At 38.6% G+C, this 19,493-nt stretch overlaps 1 protein-coding gene across 2 annotated transcripts in view; it reads left to right on the top strand.

Annotated features, from left to right (window-relative positions):
- The window catches only part of SLIT3 (slit guidance ligand 3), a 497,173-nt gene that overhangs the window by 356,168 nt on the left and 121,512 nt on the right, over window positions 1-19,493 (top strand). For both annotated transcript variants that reach the window (XM_062001935.1, XM_062001936.1), the window contains exons 14-15: window positions 5,476-5,619; window positions 8,257-8,420. In XM_062001935.1, coding sequence (XP_061857919.1) covers window positions 5,476-5,619; window positions 8,257-8,420 — 308 coding nt within the window. The remainder of the gene's footprint in view (window positions 1-5,475; window positions 5,620-8,256; window positions 8,421-19,493) is intronic.

Below are 19,493 nucleotides of genomic sequence, written 5' to 3'. Positions count from 1 at the left end.
GTAACATGAGCACAGCAGAATTGTTTTATGGATGATGCTGGAGTTGCAGTCTTTTGGCTTAGAAATGAAAGGAGGACTTAAAAATCTCTGCCAAACAGCATTGTCAGATTGTGCTCTGTGCTTCTTTCTTGCTTAATTATCAGCTTGTGACTTTTCCATTTTAATGTACATCGAATAAATTTATCATCACCATCATCCAGTTTCTGGAGCATGGAGAAACACTTGAAGCTGGTTCAAGCAAGCATGATGATGATTTCACACTGGTTATTATCAATTGAAGCACTGACAGACTCTCCGGTGGTCAGTCATCACATTAGAAAATGTAAATTTTAGTAGATGTCTAAAGATCTTGACACAGTGAGAGGCAATCAGATTGCTTCCCTACACTCCAGGCCATTTAAAAACATTCCTGCAACCTAATATAATTATTTTGCCAATAAGTAAGCAGGGGCACACACAGTTCTGTTGTTAGATGTTGCTTGTCGTTGACTTCTGGGATGACAGTACTTGACTAGATACTTTCAAACTGGCACTTCATCTTTTATCATGCGGCAAGTTGTGTTAAATTAAAGGTGATGTTTGATTCCCTATACATTTCAAGAGAAAATGCTGTTAAAACCCACACCAAAAGGTTTTTTGACATTTTGTAGCAGGTGCTGTATATCCTAAGGAATGCCTCCTGCCGAGCCCTTTCTTTGCTGCCCTACAATGCCTTTGAATGTAGGTGAAGCCTTTGACTATTGATAATCTGTAAAAGTCACACACATTCAGTTTGTATTCTGCTGTCACCCATGCAAAACTGTTAGCCAGTTCTCCTTTCCCATATAAGTCTCCTATACATTTTACATCTGCCTTTTTGTGGTGCGTCTCATTTTCCCCAGCGGCGTCTGGCATGTGGGATGTGGCAGCCAGTTCATGGGATGCCGGAACATTTTCATTCTCATCATGTTGTCGTCTCTGTCAAAACACAAAGCTAGTGATAAAGAAAGAGAAGTTTTCTAGCAGCTCTGCAGCTTTTCTCCCTGACATTTTCCTTTTGGCTCATTAATGTACCTGGGATGATTTCTGGTCCATCTTATAGCAACAGAAATCACCCTGCAGCCTCCAGCGTGCGTTAAGGTTGCTAGGTTGCTGTTTCGTTCTCTGAGTTCTGTACTTATTTGCTGATAGTTTGATTACTTGACTTCACTGAGCTGAAAATGCAAACATTGCTAAGGGTAAAAGCCACATAAACATCCCCATTTGCTCTTAAAAAACAATTTTTTCAATCGTTTTGGGTTTGGAGTTCAAAATGTTATTTAAATGTTAATCACTTGAGACTGTGCTTGGGCATATAATTCAATTATGGGACCATCTTAATTATGCAGATGGTGCTTATGAGCATCTGATACAATTACAGTGCCAATTCAGACACAGTTGTTCAAAGGGCTTAGCTGAAACACGTTATTATTTCAATGTGTGGGGACAAATTCCCTTTTTTTCAGGAAATGCGTTCATGGAATTGTAATACTGCTCAGCTCTGCCCATTGCTTTCAGTGGTGTGTAAACCACAAGGTCTTTAAGCATTCTCCTGGATTCTGTGGTGGTCCCAGGCTTGCAAGAGATTTCTTCCTGGTTTTTAACATATCCAGAGGGATGGAAATGGAGACTTGAGTTAATAATCCGTCATCCCTCTGGGTAGCAGACGGTTTTATTTCTGCTTGAATTTGTAACCTCCTTTCGAACGCTGCACCACATCTGGAGGCCATGTATAAATCTCAGCTAATCAAACTGATAACAGCCCAGGAAAATTAATGGAATTTAATCTCAGAGGAGTTTACTTTCACCATAAATTGGCACAAAATAAACACCATGTAATTCCTGTTAAAATAAAACTCTATTTTAATATTGCCCCTTTTTCTGGTGGGAGTCCAGTGGAAGGAATCCTCACTATGTTTTACAGGATGGCTCAGTGTTTCAGGAAGATCAGTGTTTCTGCATCCCAGAATACATTCTTTCTCATCTGCCTTTTATTAGTTTAAAAAACAAATCATCTTAGAACCGTTTTAACTTCATGTGAGGTCAGCCTTGGATACCTAATTAATAATTAGATACCATTAGAGGGGATGTGATAGTGAAGAGAGATTAAGCTAATAATTGGAATTTGTATAAGGGAATGTCCACACAGGGGATATCTGAAATGACTGAGACTTTTGAAAGGAATATAAACCTTAATGACAGAAGTCATCCTCTAACTCAGAGTAAGTAAGGGGAAAACATTTTAAGGGAGGATTTATTCTGCTTTCTCACTGTTCTTCACACACACTTGTACACACACGCATCTCACTGATTCGGATCACAAACACAGTATTAATCTCATGATCTACTGGGTATGGCAACACCTGGCCTATCTATCCTCTTCAGATTTAGGTACTGCATGGATGATAGAATAGATGTTGGCACTTCAGAAAAGCTGTGGAGCTTTTACCTGAGTTCCCACTTACAAACTGTCTGCACGAGCACTTTCCTGCTCCAAATTGCTTTCTCTGATGCTTGAAGAAGAGAGAGTGTCTCTATTTGTGGCTACGTATAGGAACAGTTTCTTTCATTTTTGGTATTTGGCTTTTACAGAAATGCCACAGATTATATCTCCATGAATCTAGTCATTGAAAAGCCATGCCAAGAAAACTTGCCACATTGTAAATTCTATTTTCCAGCTTTGGATTTATACATGTTTTGTTGAAATGAATCAGAGAATGAATTTGAAACCTCACTGCAGTTCTAGGTCAGCTTTGCTGTGAGGGTTTATTAAGTGGGATCAATGGTGGTTAGATTTCAAGCCCACTCTTTGCACAGAGCTGAATAGCAACTGCAAAACACAGCTCTGCTATGTGTGCACTTCTTAAGCATCTCAAAAAGTCATGCTGGTTGTCCACATATACAAATACAACTCTGATTCACCTGTAAATTCTCCTGTCACTGAGATTATTTTCCTTTTTGCTTTAAGCTTTTTAAAAAGAACTGTTTGCAACATAAGATATTACTGTAATCATAGAAAGAAAACCCTAGCAAAATAAATCAAAGTACATACTTACGGACACCAAGCCTCTGCCATGGAACCAGCAATCTAAGCCAACGTACAATACCTAAAAGACAATGTGGGACTCAGGCACAAGGACAGAGGGTGGAAACCAAAGGATTTGGAATGCCTCAGTGTATGTCTGTTCAAAACTCAGGAGCTGATTCTGCCTTCTAATAATTTCTTAACGTGTTCATTATGGAAAAGAGAATGTGTAAGCCTGAGAGAGAAATACATAATGCATGAGAACCAAGAAAGAATGAAGATTGCTTTGACTTGGACATCTGAATGGCTATAAGCAGCAAGTAGTAAAAAATGACATTGATATTTCCTATCAGAGAAAAATCTCAGAAGTCAAATGCATGGGAGGAACTGTTCCTGTGGCCCAATATGAAAATTGCCTTGTTACTTCTGGCAGAGTCCACAGGAGTGTGGATTATGTGTCACATAATTATCAGTCACAGAAATGCAGACTCAAGAGGGGTCACATTCACGCTGCTTATGATTTCATTAAATGATTTTAACTATTAGTTCATACAAAAGTGTAACCTCATTTGCCTATCATTGCCTTTTGTGAGACTTTCTCCTATCTCATGTCAAACTTCATTTTCCACAACATATAAATAAGAAAATTCAGGTAAATTGATTCTGACTTTTGTGTAGGCTAGAAAGGTGAGCTTTGCTTTGACACTCTCATTCCAAAGCACTGGTGCCTGTTCTTGAGAAAAGGGTTCTACTCCAGTATGTGTCCATCTTTTATGTATCACAATTACTGTAGCTGTTTACTGCAGTAATGAGGCTCTGCCAAAATGACAGTTGGAGGAGAGAGCTGTAGTGAGTATACAATGTTCCAAAGGTTTCAGCAATGCAAAGGCAGGGTGCTATGCAAAGGAAGCCACCTTCTGAAGTGGGGGTTTTTTTGGAACAAAAGCAAAGCATCATGTGCAGCTAACAAGCATGTATTTCTTCACTGATAGATTGCCCTATTATCTATATGCAGTTTGTTGAACATATAAGCTCCCTGTGCTGTTAGGGCTCTGGTTAAGATGGTATATTTGCTCACTAAAAAATACAGACTGTCTTTTCCTTTTTACCCATGAACAAGTTTGTCTTCTGATTTAGTATTAGTGTTGTGTCTTATATAGAGCCACAATAACACAACATTAAGCCCTCTGAACTCATTAGCAAAGTAGCAAGAACTTTGTGACCAAAAAAACCTGAATCATCATCTATTGTTTGCAACATACTGTTTTTCTCAGGCTGAGTAGTCAAAAGATGTGGATTTTGGCTTTTGTAATAAGAATAGGTTATCTCCTGCCTATTTCCTTTCTAAGCATAAAATACCACATATACAGATGACAATAACAATTTAAGTGTTCTCATGCTTGATTATCTCAGAGGGAGATCCAGCTTGTTGTTGGATTTGTATTTACTCATTACAGAACTCTGACTAGATTATCTAGTAGAACTTGCATAAGTACTGTCCAATACTTTCGGACTGAACTGATAAGTTCTGCCAGCTGTCTACTGTGTAGGTGTGCAAAATATATGTATTCTTGTAAAGAATGTTAAAGGCTTTAGTGCTACTTTTCCACAACTGCACAGAAATCTTAAGTAGCTCAAATGGAATAGGTTCATAGAATTGGAGGGCAATGAAGGTTGGAAGGGACCTCAAGTGATGACTAGCCAATGAGACCAGAGAACTCTTGCCCAAAGTAGAGTAATCTTACATCACACCAGGCTGCTCACGGCTTTGTTTAGTATGATGCTGAAAACTTCTAATGATAGAGACAACTCCTCTGAGCAATTTGGTCCACTACTGGACTGTCCTTAGGTATGAAGTGAGCTTGCCTTTCAGCATGTTTTAGTCCAGACCCTACACTTCTCTTGTCTCTGAGGAGGATCACGTTTTCTTTCCTTCCATGATCAAATTAACCCTACATTGCTTATCAGAAGGCACAGAACTTCCAGAATTTCAGCTAGACTTAAGATAGAGAGGCTTAAGGTAGAGACAATTGGGGAAAAAATGGTTCTTATTGTGGACTTTGTGTAATGAGTGTGTGCATGGAATAGCAAGAAGGGGAGTATTTGCCATTTCTGTCTCTATGAAGCTGAAGAATTTTGAAAGGGACAGGAGTGGGGGTTGGAACCTATTTGGTGTACCAAAAAAAAGAAATCTTTTAAGTATTTTAAAAGAACTGGCACTATTGTATGTCTTTATATTTCTCAGCTAAGCAAATACTGTTGACTGTGGGTTTTTTTCACCTTTTAATGTACCAAGCAAATGAAGACCTTTAAATACGGTTTGGCTTTGGTGACTGGGATAATATTTTTTTTAGATCTAACCCCAAAGTTCAGTCTATCATTATTTGATTGTTATAAGATTAATGAATTATAAACTTTTCCTCTGTTTTCAGGCTTCTCAATGCCAATAAAATCAACTGCCTGAGGGTAAACACGTTCCAAGGTCTGCATAATCTCAAACTGCTATCTCTTTATGACAACAAACTGCAGACCATCAGCAAGGGGCTCTTTGCACCTCTCCGATCGATCCAGACTCTGTGAGTATTCAGGCAATGAATCTGAAATCAAATGACAGCTCTCTCTTTTTTCCCCCAAAGATGTTGCCCATCTTTTCAAAAGCTTTGCATATGACATTAAGACAATTTGGAAGAGACTCCAAGGTAGTAGCTCCTTCTTTTCTGGCACAAATAAAAGGAGCAAGGAGTATTGCATAAAATCAACACAACTAACTATTGATACAGCCTGCTCATAGTGTCATTAATGTCATCAGTGTATTAAGTTCCCTGAGTAATTAGTGCATAGTGTTTGTTAGGAAAATAATACATAAATTTGACTCTGTCCTATGTACGAACAGCAGATTCATTCAGATTAAAACCATTGCCCAAAAGTTTATAATGAGCTAGTGAGTTTGCATCACTCCTCACTGTGTCCGAGTCCTGCTTTACAGTTCATGACTTCTAAAATGCTGTTTCTGATGACATTCCACTTAAGGGAAATGATACATTGTATTATTGGATCTGTTAACAAAAGCCACTAAACATTTTCTGAGGGTTTTTGAATTGGAGGCAAAAAATTGGAAGCAAAAGTACCAAAATGACTCAATATTTTCCAGATGAGGGTTTCATCCTAAAGCTGTGAATAGTAAGATAATAAGGTAAATTGTATATCTTCATCATGGAAGCTGGCAGCCCAATAGAAATGAAAAACAAGGAAGAACCCCTACACTCAACATTGTGTATGTTTGTTTATATATATTTGTGTGTTCATACACACATATAATGCTCTCTGTGTTTATGTAGTATGTAGTATATATATTTCCAGTTTTAAAATACATTTGTGTGTGTGTGTATATACATACTGGAATTTATATGCACATTATTTATGTATATCCATACACATAATGGAATTTATAGATACAAAGGTATATATATATTTTAATACTTGAAATGCATCAGTCAAATTGGTTTTATAAATGTTTAAATTCATATAAAAATGTACTAGTAGGGAATTATTCCTATCAGCAAAGTACCTGCTACCTCCTTAGGCAGCAACAAGTAAAACCTTAATATCCAACAGGTATCTGGCCAGGATGTACTGCTGCAAATCACCAAGACATTAGAATAATCATATACTACTCTGTCCTGCCCCCTATCTTGACTCTACTTTCTGCTACTGCAGCATGCAGTATGGGTACAAAGATATATATTTAAACAAGGCTGACACAGAGGTTCATTTACATAGGCATATAAGATTTGTCAAATTAAACAATAGGCAATACCCTGAAGGTATAAAAATATCTCCTTGGTTTCCATGAGCTTTTATTGGCAGTCCTGGTGGCTGTTACTTAGAGTGGACTTGCTGCTTCACATCAAGACATTTCTTCATGAAATGCTTTGATTCATTCTTCCACTTTTGTACTCCAAGTGATTGCAGCTTTCTGCCTCTTTCTAGAGAACACGGTCCCATACCCTGTCTCTATATGCTTATTTGTTCTAAGGACCTATCACACCAGGAATGGCTCTACTACAACAGTAATCTTTAGTTTCTTCAGGCACTTTCTGCTATATGTGCTTTTTGACAGCCTTTGCCCTGCTGTGTTTCATACTTATTCTGACATTTCATAAATATAACTGAAATAGAAAAGACAAGAAGTTTCTACAGGTGGTAAAAAACACACAAACAGTGAGAACAGAGTTCTTGCAAAGCTATAGCTTTACACCTCTATCCAAACCAAATTTGAACATCTGCTTATTTTTTTTAAACTATCTTTGCAGATACTGGAAGGTCTTATCCTGCTCCCTTGGAGGTTAGAGGGACTGGTGCAAGTTAACTGAGATCAGAGTCAGGCTCTGAGAAAGACCTGACAAACTCTTCTGATAGAGTGTTCAGCTTTGTGAAGCAGAACTGAATAGCAGCAGCAGCAGCAGAGAAATGCTGTTTCTCTCTGAGATACTCTAGCAGATTTCTCTTACAAAGTCTAAATATCTAATGTAAATCAATGCTATAATACCTATGTCCAATTGTAGGGGAACTATATTTTACAAAGTTTGGTGAAGAATAGAGTCAAGTTCTACTTTGCATAGACTGTTCAGTCTCAAAAGTAGAAATTTTTGCTCCAGGAAAAAATAGATGTAAGGGACATGCTGTTATGCACACTGGGTATATGCAAATATCAGTGTCACTCTTGGGAGGAGATCTCTGGATCACTTCTGGCTTTGCCCACAGATCCAAGGCACTTTACTAAGTCACATTTCGATCCCCAGGAAACTGAGCTTGTGAATAAAAGCTCTTTTAAACCAGGATACAAAATGATCTTCAGGTCAGGTGCATCTAAAACGGTGCATTTCTCTCAAAAGGCAGCATATCAAGCTCTCGGGAGAAAACATTAGACTTTGTAGACTGGGGGGTCTGTGTCCTTTAAAGCAGGCTTTGCTATCTTAATTTTTGTTTCCTCTGAGAGAGGACTTGCAGCAGGCTTAATGAGCTACAAAATGCGATAGCTGGCAGAATCCTCCCATTCATGTGCAGCTCCGTGTGGTTTCCGCCAGGCCTGGGTTTTTTTTTGGGGGGAGCTTATTCAATTACTCTACTCTTCAGGTTTGTGTTTGTGAAAAACAGTGATGGAGTACAGTGTCACAGGTCACTTCTGATTAAACATCCCATCCTTCTCGCAGACATTTAGCTCAGAATCCATTTGTGTGCGACTGCCATTTGAAGTGGCTGGCTGATTACCTGCAGGATAATCCGATAGAAACCAGCGGCGCTCGATGCAGCAATCCGCGTCGCCTTGCCAACAAACGAATCAGCCAGATCAAGAGCAAGAAGTTCCGCTGCTCAGGTAATTCATTTATCCAGCCTGTACTGCACTTTCAATTCAGAAATAAGCAGGTCCAGAGAGCCTACTAATCGAATCTGTGGGACAGTGTTTGCCATAATGGATATTATGGAGCATCTTTTAAAATTCAATTTGGGAAATTCAGTTAGTTCTCCAGAAAGCCAATTATCTTATGGATTTAAAAATACATTTTAAAATAGGTTGGGGGGATGGGTGAGTGTCAGTCAGTCTATATCTCTCTTCTATGGGACTCCTAAAAACAAAGGAAAGGAAAATAAAGAACATCTTGTGACATTTAATTTTGAAGAAGGACTGGGATATAAAATGTCTGAGGAAAGCAGTGAACATGTCTATGACTCCATGTGACAAACGTCATGTGTTGAAGGACAAAAAGGTGGATGGATTGTCATTTATATTCAGGCAGAACTCTTATTGACCTTAATGAGAGCTGAGCTCAAGTTAGTTCTCAGACCTAAAAGGCTGAGAACGGTATGGGTAAGATTTTATACAACTGGCAATGGGCATTTCTGACCTAGAATGTGAGTGAGGCTGAAACTTACTTTAGAAAGTTTCAAATCAAAACTTGCATCAGAGTTTAGGCAAAGATTTTGTGTTGTGAGCTAGATGGAAAAATGTTTCCACTTAAAAATAACCTCTGAAGTAATATAAACACTTTTTTCTCAACCCTATCCAGTCTTTATTTATGGTGCAGCTCTCAGGAAAAGCACATTTATTGCTTTATACGACACAACTGTAAGCAGGCTGCTTCTTCATGTGCTTTTTCTGTTGGTGATACGTATTTTAGATTACTGCATTTTTTGTATACTGTAAAGGCAGGCAGGTTTCAGTGAGCAAATCTATTAGTGTGTACTGAGAAGAAAAATGACTGTTATTGATGGAATACCTTGCAGTGTTTTCTGTAAAAATTACTATGATTTTTGGTTTACTTTTTCTCTCTGAGGAAAACCCCAAACAAACCATGATTAATTGTATTTCTGGTGGTAAAAGATTAACGACTCTAGATGGGGATGCAGCATGAAACTGAATGGCAGCAGCCCAAAACAAGCCGTTGTGCTTTGTGCATGTCTGTGAGCAATATGCTGAGCTAAACCTTCTCTTTATGGGGAAAATAAAGCAGAGATAACTTCATTTGCAGTCAGGTTTTCTTGGGCATGGTTTTTAAAGTCTTCAATCATTTGTGACTCAAGCCACAAAATTTATAACCAGAACAGAAATGATGACATATTTTATCTAGGTTTTTGAATTGTGTCCCTCGTAGTAACAAGGTAATTAGTCAGTAACATGAATATTTAAAGAAACTGGAAATGAAAATGCATAAATATAATTTTGGAAGGAAACTAGACTGCAGAAACAGATCAGTATAAATCTGTACCCAATTTGCCCTCGTTATTTTCTTCTGCTTTTATTAATAGGCTAAAGAAATTAATGTTATGTATGTGCATGCATGCCTTGAACAATGGTACAGGCTGTTGGAGAAGGCAAACACCATCTGAAATCGTTTATGAAAGGTCATAGCTAAGAAGAGCAACAATGCAGAACACAGTACCTGGTGATGTTGAGAATAATACTTTGTGTGAGTTCTTATCTTGGGGGTCCTTTACTTAAGGCATTAAGCTGTTTTTACCTTGGTCTCTGCTCCAACGGGTATATCAAAACCACATGGAAAAAGGATAAACCTGACTTATGAAGGAGAAGAGCAGGGATTGTACAGCCTCAGAACAAAGATTTCAGCTGGATGAAAACTAATTCTATTCAAAAGCTCAATACAGAAGATATCCCTGCCTGTAGAGTTTCCAGATGGCGATGAGATACATTGTCTGCTCAGGAGACAGTGGGAACATCTAATGATTTAGAAGAATCTTAGTTTGTAAATCAATCCAGAGAACAGACATCTTTGGCACCTGTTCTGCTCCAGTTGTCCCTTTGAATCATGGCTGCTTCAGACATGGCTTTTAGCAGGAATTTTTCATGTTTTCATTTTGGGGAACACATTTTATCCCAGGATTTAACACAGCACATCTCTGTTGAGAAAAGTCCATGAGGTATGAATCCTCATTCAAAATCAGACTGTTGAGCAGTGCTTTGAGTTATCCAGGGATGCGCCTGCACAGTCTCACGGGGATGGCGATGCTTAGCAACTTGTCTTTGTCCTTGCTGGCTGTGGGATTCTCCCTGTCTACTTTTTACATCTTTTGCTCAGCCTATGAGGAAAGACAAAATTTTTTACATCCTTTTAGAAATGTGCAGCTCTGTTCTCAAAAGAGTTTTTGTTGTGTGATCCTGCTATTTTCATGCACTTTTAAAAAAAAACATTTAGTGTATGTCAGTGATTAAAAAGATGGTTTGGGGCAGGAGGCAAAATGAAGTGAATGTGAAGGGTTGGGTAAGGAAGCAATGTGAGGGATTTTATCCTGTCCTGATCTTTGACCTTTGAGACGTGATGAGGATTCACAGAAACTGTGAGCTCTGTGGGAGTAGAGGTACTCAGCCAGTGTCAGGATCATATTCATGAGTAGATAAACTTGTGTAATCTTAATACATGAGTAGATAAACTTGAGTAAGCTTAATACTCTGACAGTAGGGAAAAGACCAGTTTTGAAGTCATAAAATTCTGAGGTTGTCCTGAAGCAGTCTGTGTTTTTCGTGATCATTTGTATTCTACAAAGTATTATTAAGGGGACTGTCAGGAAGGACCTGGCATGAGAACAAATGTGACTGTTCAGTAATTAAGAGAAGAAAGGGAAGTGATTTTTTTTTATATGAGGGTACGAGAGAGGAGTGGTTAGCAGGAATGGGGAAGAAGATGTTTGAAGTTTCATCAGTGGGAAATGGTAGAGGAATGTGAAGAAGGTAATGTCAAGAAGATGCATTCAGAGGTGCAGATAGGCTAAACAGAAGTGTATTTCATTAATTACATGAAACTATGAAGACAAAACTATGCAGCATAGTTAAAAAACCCCAAAATCTAAAAAACCCTGTTCTGCATATTGTTTCCTTTCATTTTTATGCCAACTCCTCATCACTCTTTTAGATAGCATTTAGCAAGATGAATTTGCCTTCTTTTTTAATTCATCATCAAGGCACTTTTCCCAAATAGTGTTTCCTCCTTGAACCAAATGATTTGAGCTTTTACTGATAATGACGGAGCAAAATCTGCAAAGGTTATGAGTGGCCATAGGAAGGAGATTCTGTACAACAGATAGATAATGTACATAATTCTTTTTGAAAGGACAACTTGGAAGCCTTATAGCATGAAATGAAGGAACATCAGGTGAAGAGCCATGTTTTTGCCTGGGGCTGTGAGACAGGCAAAGCTGTTGAATATACTATCAAATAAATCTAAGCCTCGGATGGCAATAGGTACTACTTCCTGTGTACTTTTGCCTTCCATTTAATGTGATGCACCAAAATAATAAACGTTGTCCTTGCTCAACTGTCTCCTCACAACTCTAGAATCTGAGACTAAAAAAAAAAGTTTACTTGAAAGATAAATTGGAGGAACAGAGTGTGACTAAAACGCTCTCTCTGCTGTTTAGAAAAGAGAAACACTGCCATTTTCAGTGACAATAGTAAGAGTCTGGTGATGATTTTCTTTTTTGGGTGCACACTGCCCACTATGACCACCTAAGGATCCAATGGTACTTGCCAGCCTCTAGGTCACTGGAGACTAATTTTTAGCAGGAATAAGGAAAAAAGCACCACCAAAAATCTTCTGCCCACTGGCACTTGACTAAGTTCCCTACACAGCAGTTTTGTTTTCTAAAGCAGCACTGGGAAGGGAAATGAATCTATGAGCAGATTGTATTGTCTCTGTGGTAGCTTATTGTCACTTTAAGAGCTGGCAGGAGTCTTCATTGCAGTGGGATGCCGTGTATGAAACAGCTTTTGCAGAGAGCTGCCCTTCTATTGTGCTGTATGTCTTCCCCTCCCGCCCCGATATGTTTATGTTTTTCCAATATATTGTGTATTTCAAAAGCAATGAAATTTCCACCTGCTGTACAAACACAAACCATTTCCTTTAATCATCAAAGGCTATGTATATTTACCAACATGAGAGCTTTTTATCTACTAATTCTTAGAAATAAGAAATAAGGTTACTATTTAAAATATTATGAAGTGAGCCTGTCTTCCTGCTTCCCCTTGCATTGGGACATACATTGTAACTAACTGCCTTCAATTAGTTATTTCAGTTCCAGATAGTGCTCTACAAATCAAAAGCACAGAGAAGAATAGGAGGATTACAATGAACCATCTGCCAGTACAATTGTCTCCTTTTTGGACACTGCTTCTTGTTAACCCAACCCAAATCAAAGTCAGCCTCATACATATGATGAATGTGTACATATGGATCCAGAGTTTGCATATTTCGGGCTAGTGTCATATCTCTTGTGTTATCCCCTGTTATTAGATGGTGATGTGGTCACTGTTTGTTCTTTCATAATTTTCTAAGGCATTTGATAAAACCTCTTCTTACTAATTGCAGTTTTCCTCCTAATTCTTTATATGTTTTTTCCAGTCTCTATCTTCATATATACTGAAATTTCTTGGGTTACCTGTTTACTTTGGAACAGAATTGCTATTAATTGTGGTCACTCCTTCTCTCTTCTCTGTGTTGTTCCAGCCTTAGACACATAGAACTGTGGTGGGTGGAGCGTTCCCAGTTGGAAGAGCACAGGCTGCACATCAGGGCTTTTTGTCCATTCCCTACAGCAGTTCACGTGTTTCCTGTCCTTTGGTCTCCTTAGGTCTCCTTTCTCTGTCATAGTGACATGAAAACACTACTCTTTGAGCTCTCAAAACATAAGGTGTAGTGTGTTCTTACTCCTCAACCAGTGTTTAAACTCATAAGAGTGAATTTAATCCAGATTTTACATGATTTGTCTGATTGAAACACTCTCCAGTTGTCCCTGGGATTTGCCAATCACTCTGGTGACAACTTTCCTAAGTCCTTCAGGTTTTTTTTAGTAAGCAGTCATTTACAGACTAAGTATTCATATTCCTGCCCTTAGCATTTGCTCTTTGATAAAAGCACTGATGTCCACCTGCTCTTGTCTGCACTGTTACAGAGCTGCAGTGACACGTGCTCGGGGATTTGTGATTATGCCTGCCCATAGCATGCTGGTCTCCAGCAGCTCCTGCCTGAGAAGGCACTGAGTCCTGACAGCTTGTAAGTTTGTCCATACTGGAGGTGACAGTGGTAGGGATTGGCAGTTCTGTCCAGGATGCTCTAGGCCTAGTCACATGTGCAGGAAATCTTGTCTGAGACCAAGCTCCAGCACTTTTGCTCAGCACAGTATTTTGATTGAGCAAAGAGAGGGAGAGGGATATAAAACATTGCCTGTAATCTGAACAACTGGGAAATTAACTGCATTCAGTTTTCTTTCTGTGAGATTGTTTTTGTGTGTGTTTTGTTTGTATTTTGTTAAATGCTGTGTGTTCTGCATTTTTTTTTTTGACCCCAGAAAGACACAAAGACATTCAGAAACTCTCTGGATGTAGCAAAGCTGAGGATATGCATTTGTTGTGCACAAGAATCATTCTGTCTGAATGGAAGGTCATTTAACAGCAACAAATCACCTGCAGATTAAATCCTAGACTGAATTTGTAATTATAAAGCTGAAGCCTTCATCATACACTATAACTAAGTATGTTTGAGCTTTGGTTTGCATGAAACGTTTCTGAAGGAAGTCATTAGAGAACACTACACGACTGCTATGACTAATAGCAATGGAGCTGAATTTGCTTGTACCGTAGAAATGTTGAAAAAGTAATTTGGCTGTGCTGTATAATGATTGTAGCCCTCCCTTCTGTGTAAATCTTTGATAGCAGTTCAGATATGTATGTTAATATTTGTCAGTTACTCTTAACCCTTCACAAGCTTGTGATGAACACTGTGGTGAAGATTTCCTGCCCTGCACTAGGGGGAAAGTAGGCAGAGTGGAAAGGATTTTACTGAAGGAAGCATAAGCTTAACACAAAGCAGGTGAGCCTGTCTGGCAGAGAGTATGGTTCTTAATTAGAATGTAGATCAATGTGTCCTAGCTAAAAAGTTTATTTCAAGGTTGTGCCTCATTTTAAACCTCTGAAGTGCTTTGTTACCAGCCAACGTCCTTATTTGCAGTTACGGTAAAGAGACAATGAAAAGAGGAAGAATCAATGTCAGAGATGCATCCATATCACTTAGACATCCAGATAACATAGTTGCCCTAGATTCTTCATGTGGGCAGAGTACAGAGCTGTATTGATTCCACGTTTGAGATCTGAGTTGTCCTCTTGAGATGTTTTCATTAGCTATGGCAAAAAGCTGAGTGGTTACTCCTGTATCTCAGATACTTCAAAAACTAAGGTGGGACAAAGTTTGTTTCTTTTGTCACATTGCCATTGTGTGTGTTGAGATTAAGCTGAGCAACACTTACCAGAGATGCAAAGTTGGCACTTTTTTGTGTGGGTAGCAGTCACTTGAACAGGATAAAGAAAATAATTGGAGAGGCATTGGCTTGAGGAGAGCAACTCAGCTAAAACCAATGTGAGAATGTGTGAGCCTGCAATTGGACAATAAATTCTCGTCTGATTACTCTGAGACTGCAGCAGTCTCCAGAGGTTGATGGGACAGTTAAAAAAAGGGTCCTATATAGAAATCCTTTGCAAACACTGGATTCAGTGACTGACAAACAGATCTTGCCAGAGGTGAATTAACACTAAGAGCAAACCATACAATGCTGCTTGGATGGAGGGTATATCTAGAGGGTGGGGGGTTTCATGAAAAAACTAATATATCTGGAGAGATGATCATTCCTTTGTCAACCTTGTTTTCTGGTAAATATTTATACAGAATGATATTACATAGATCCAAAGGCTTAGGGCATTGAATTTTTAAATGTAATTTACAAAATAGTCTGCTTCTCTTTTTTTATATTCTATTTGTTTAAAAACAGAAAAAAAACCCCACAAATTAAAAAAAGAGGAGTCTGTGTTCCTGCACATTTTTTTGCATTAGCCTGCAATAAGCAGAAAGATCAGAACGTGTCTGTGGAGAATTTTGCCTCTCATATATTCTGGGGACATAAATTAGGGTTTTGGCAGACTTTTCTTTGTGTGCTGGTACCCCTTGTTCATTGTAGTTGATGATTAGCTTAGGCAGTTATTTTAAGTGGTGTTTAATTAGTGCAGCAGAGGAATAGAGACTTACTCAAGATATTCTCTAGGGTTTTCTCAGGAAGACGTTTGCGGGGCTCTGACTGCATTTGTTTCCAGTAGGACTGAAAGAGTTCATTGACACTGAAATTACTGAGTTTATTGCAGATATTTCACTTAATACTGAAAATCAGTGTATAATATAAAAGTCACTGGAAGATGTGAACTATTACTTCTCATTGCTTACCAGAGTACCGTGGATGAATTTAGTTGAAGAGCCCCTGCCAGAATTGCTGCGTTATTAAACCAGTGTAGGAAAAAGGATATAGAATTCTGCATCCTTCCACACTAGAGCCACACAAAATTATTGGCAGGAATGCTAGTTAGGGGTATAATTTCTAAATAAATTATGTGTATATTCCAGGGTTCTGCATATTTTGAACAAATCATGGAAGAAAGTTAATGCCCCTTTGTGCCATGTTGCACAAGTCACAAAAGAAAATGAATCATCTGATTTTTTTATCAGTTAGGATTCTAGCTAGTTTGGCAGCTGGTGGGGATTGAAGGTTGATTGTGTTAGGTTTCTCTAAAAAGCTGCTTTAATTTCTTTCTTAGATTGCAAAGATAGTGAATCAAACTTTCTTTGATTGTTGTACACAAGCCCATACATAGTATGTGGTGACTAAATTAACACTGTACTTATTTTCTGGAGTTCCCATGTAATTATGTGTTGACTTTCTGCATAATAACACTGGTTCATAGCAAAAGGGTGAAGCAGAGCCCGTTGCTGTATTATCTGTCGTCTCTGCTCAAGTATTTGCATTGTTCTCCATGTAGGCAATGAATAATCTGCTTGATGCTGACTTTGTTCTTTGGGCAATGCAAACCCCTTACTAAGGAAAGTGACACTTTTTTCAAAAGCACAAGCCCTGACCTTCGCTGAAATCCAGCAGAATGTTCTGAGCAGTTGCAGAGGATGACCACTTCCTCCCTTATTCATGAAGCCTGGAAGAATATTTAAGATGTGACTTTCAAAAGCACTCTCCACTGGCATAGCTCTGCAGACATTAAAGTCAATGGCAGTTTTATTTTAGTGGGAGCAGTCAAGCCAAAACTAAATGCCCTACTTTACACGTCAAAGTTGCAGGAATTAATTACAAGAAGTAAAGGTGTTTGAAATGATCCAGGATGTCAGAAGGAGAGACTGCTTCCATCAGCAAATAATGTACAAAACCCAACAAGAAAGAAAGAGGATGAAAAAAATGCTCATTTGCCTTAATATGTCTGTGGTAGCATGTGTGTGCTACTCTGCTCTAAAGTGCAGTAGAAATAAATACATACAGAAAAAGCAATAATAATTACAGATTGTCAGTGTAAGTGGCACTAGCATGAAAGGCCACTGGGAGCTGAAATAAGACTCAAGCTTTGAGAGCATTTAATTCCAGAGCTTGACCATCAGGAAAGAAACTACTATTCTTAATATGAGCTGCAGTATTTCTAAGATTGCACATAAGTAAGTGGAGCAAACCAACATGGTATTGACTCTGAAAGGAGGTACTAGCAGAGTAAGTAGCTAACAAACTGCAGTGTAGACTGGGCATTCAATATGTGGTGAAAGCTGCACATCCTTCCTGGAAGGAGCTGTTTGCAGTCCTTTGATAATATTTTTGGTCATATTAATTCTGCCTCCGAATTCACCTGGGCTCTGTTCTTGTACACTAACCCCAATTGTGCTCCAGGGTGTTCCTGCAGTTATAGCATACAGGATGACCTCTTGTATCCAGCACCTTTTTGCATGGGTGGAGAGGAGAGCAGCTCTCCGTGAACCTTCAGCTTGTGCTTCTCCATGCTGCTTCCTCTCAACGCTCTTCTCTCTTTGGCGCTGCCTAACTCTGACTCTGGCTGTTCATGGGGTTTTCCTTTGTGCTTGATCTAACCATGTGGTAGAACAATACAAATTGAACATGGTTCTGTCAAGCACCATGGAAGGCTGCATACTCCCTGCCGCATGGCATGCTGGGATACTTCTGCTGTTTTCAGAAGCATCAAAAGGTGAGAGATTCTCCTTTTCTCACAGGAAAAATGAAAAAGGTGAAGTGTTGCTTAACCAGACTCCTGGGCACTGCAGGAGGGAGCCCTGGGGATGTTTGTGACAGAATTTCCCGAGGGCTTGCATGCAAAATAACCATTTCTAAGTAATTAATCTGTTTAATTGCTCTTAGGATGAAGAATGTAGGCATTCTGTTGATTAATATGATTCAAGGGTGATTCCAGCCATACCTAGAGTGATAAGAACTAATTTTTGTCTTCTTATCTTATAAATAATGTCACATCTCTCTATTTGGGCTCTCCAATGAGTCCTACTTGAGGTACACTTTGGATGCCATTTCTGTAACAAGATGCCTGCAACTTTACTTAACTTTGGACCTGATCTGAGCAGTTTTAATGCATTGGCATTTCATTCTGAAGAATTATACCGTAAAAGGATTTCAGAAGAGTCTGCAAAGCACTACCTTTTATCTCTTGAAATGATATGGGCAACATGGCCTGTATGACAACAGTATTATCCAGTAGTTACATAGTTCAAAGCTGAGTCAGCATACCCAAATATGCCATTTTAACTTTAACATACTTCTGCCTAACATGCCCCTTATTTAAAGCAGAGATAATTGCACCTATTTGTAAAGGACTTTGAGAGCCTCATACAAAAGTTTTCTTATATGGAGATATTGCCTCATCTTGCAAATTTGTTAGATGCCTGTTGTGGAGGTGATGAGGAGGACATCTGAGATTCTTAGATTTTAACTGTAATTACCAATAAAAACTAATACTAACAATGTGAAACTCTGACAAACAATGTACCTCCTTTTTTCTTTCCTGAAAGCAGATGTGATCTAGTGGAAAGTACTGGAATTCCTGGGGTTATGTGCAAGTTTTAGACCACGTGATCTGTGTGAACATGTTTTGGGTGCCAAATTTGATTCAGCTGAATCTATATTTCCTAAAATGAGTATATCAAGTCAATATTCCAGCCACTCTTGTGATAGCTTGGTTTTTTTTCCAGATCAGATCGGCCAGAATTCCTTATAAATCCTTCAGGCAAAACTAAGTTTTTAAAACTCAAATCAGGTTTACTAAACAATGCTTAAAAAGAAGAATGGGACAAAAGAAGTATTTGTCTCTGTTGCATGAATTCTCCACGTAGGTTTTAGAAAGATATTTAGAATTTTTCGAGCTTTTGTAAACATGATGTTTCTTTATCTTAATACTGTTGTTTTATAGAATGGCATTTGTGTGTGTTTCATGTTACTGTGGAATTTTAATACTCTGGTACCTGTGAATTATGTCACATATGTTGTGAAATGAAAATGTTATCGGAGTAACTGGTAATTCAGATAAACACAGTTACCCTCAGTTAAACACAGGCCTTGCTGTTGCCTTGGCTACTCGTTTTACAGCAAACTTATTTAATTGTGGAAATCATTGGAAACTCCCAAGTTCTGTTTTACACTCAGCCAAGCCTCACAGAGTTGTCAGCTACAGCGCACACATGCTTTCACGTATAATAAAATGACCAAACGGCTGGTCTGGAATAGTAAAATGAAGCCAAGTGTTTCTTCTGTTCCTGTCCTTCATCTCTTTTCCATGGCTTTCCACAGGTGATTTTACAGTGTCCAAGTAGTACTACATGCATGTAATAGTTAATTGTACTTCCTGAATGTTGTCATGTTCACTCAGAGCCCTTTTATCAGTAGTAGACTAATAAAACCCCATGTGTAGAAATGGGTATAGGCACTTAAGCGGTTCTGCAAGCAGATGGCTGCATTTCACATTAGTATCCCAGATGGGAATATCTTAATAGAACAGCCACCTGTCCAAGTGATCTCAAGGCTTAGGTCAAATAGTAAATTTTATCTAGTC

This window comes from Colius striatus, chromosome 9 (genome assembly GCF_028858725.1).
Source record: "Colius striatus isolate bColStr4 chromosome 9, bColStr4.1.hap1, whole genome shotgun sequence".
Taxonomy (NCBI): domain Eukaryota; kingdom Metazoa; phylum Chordata; class Aves; order Coliiformes; family Coliidae; genus Colius; species Colius striatus.
The sequence above is the reverse complement of the archived record's forward strand: the minus strand, read 5'-3'. Positions and strand labels throughout refer to the sequence as shown.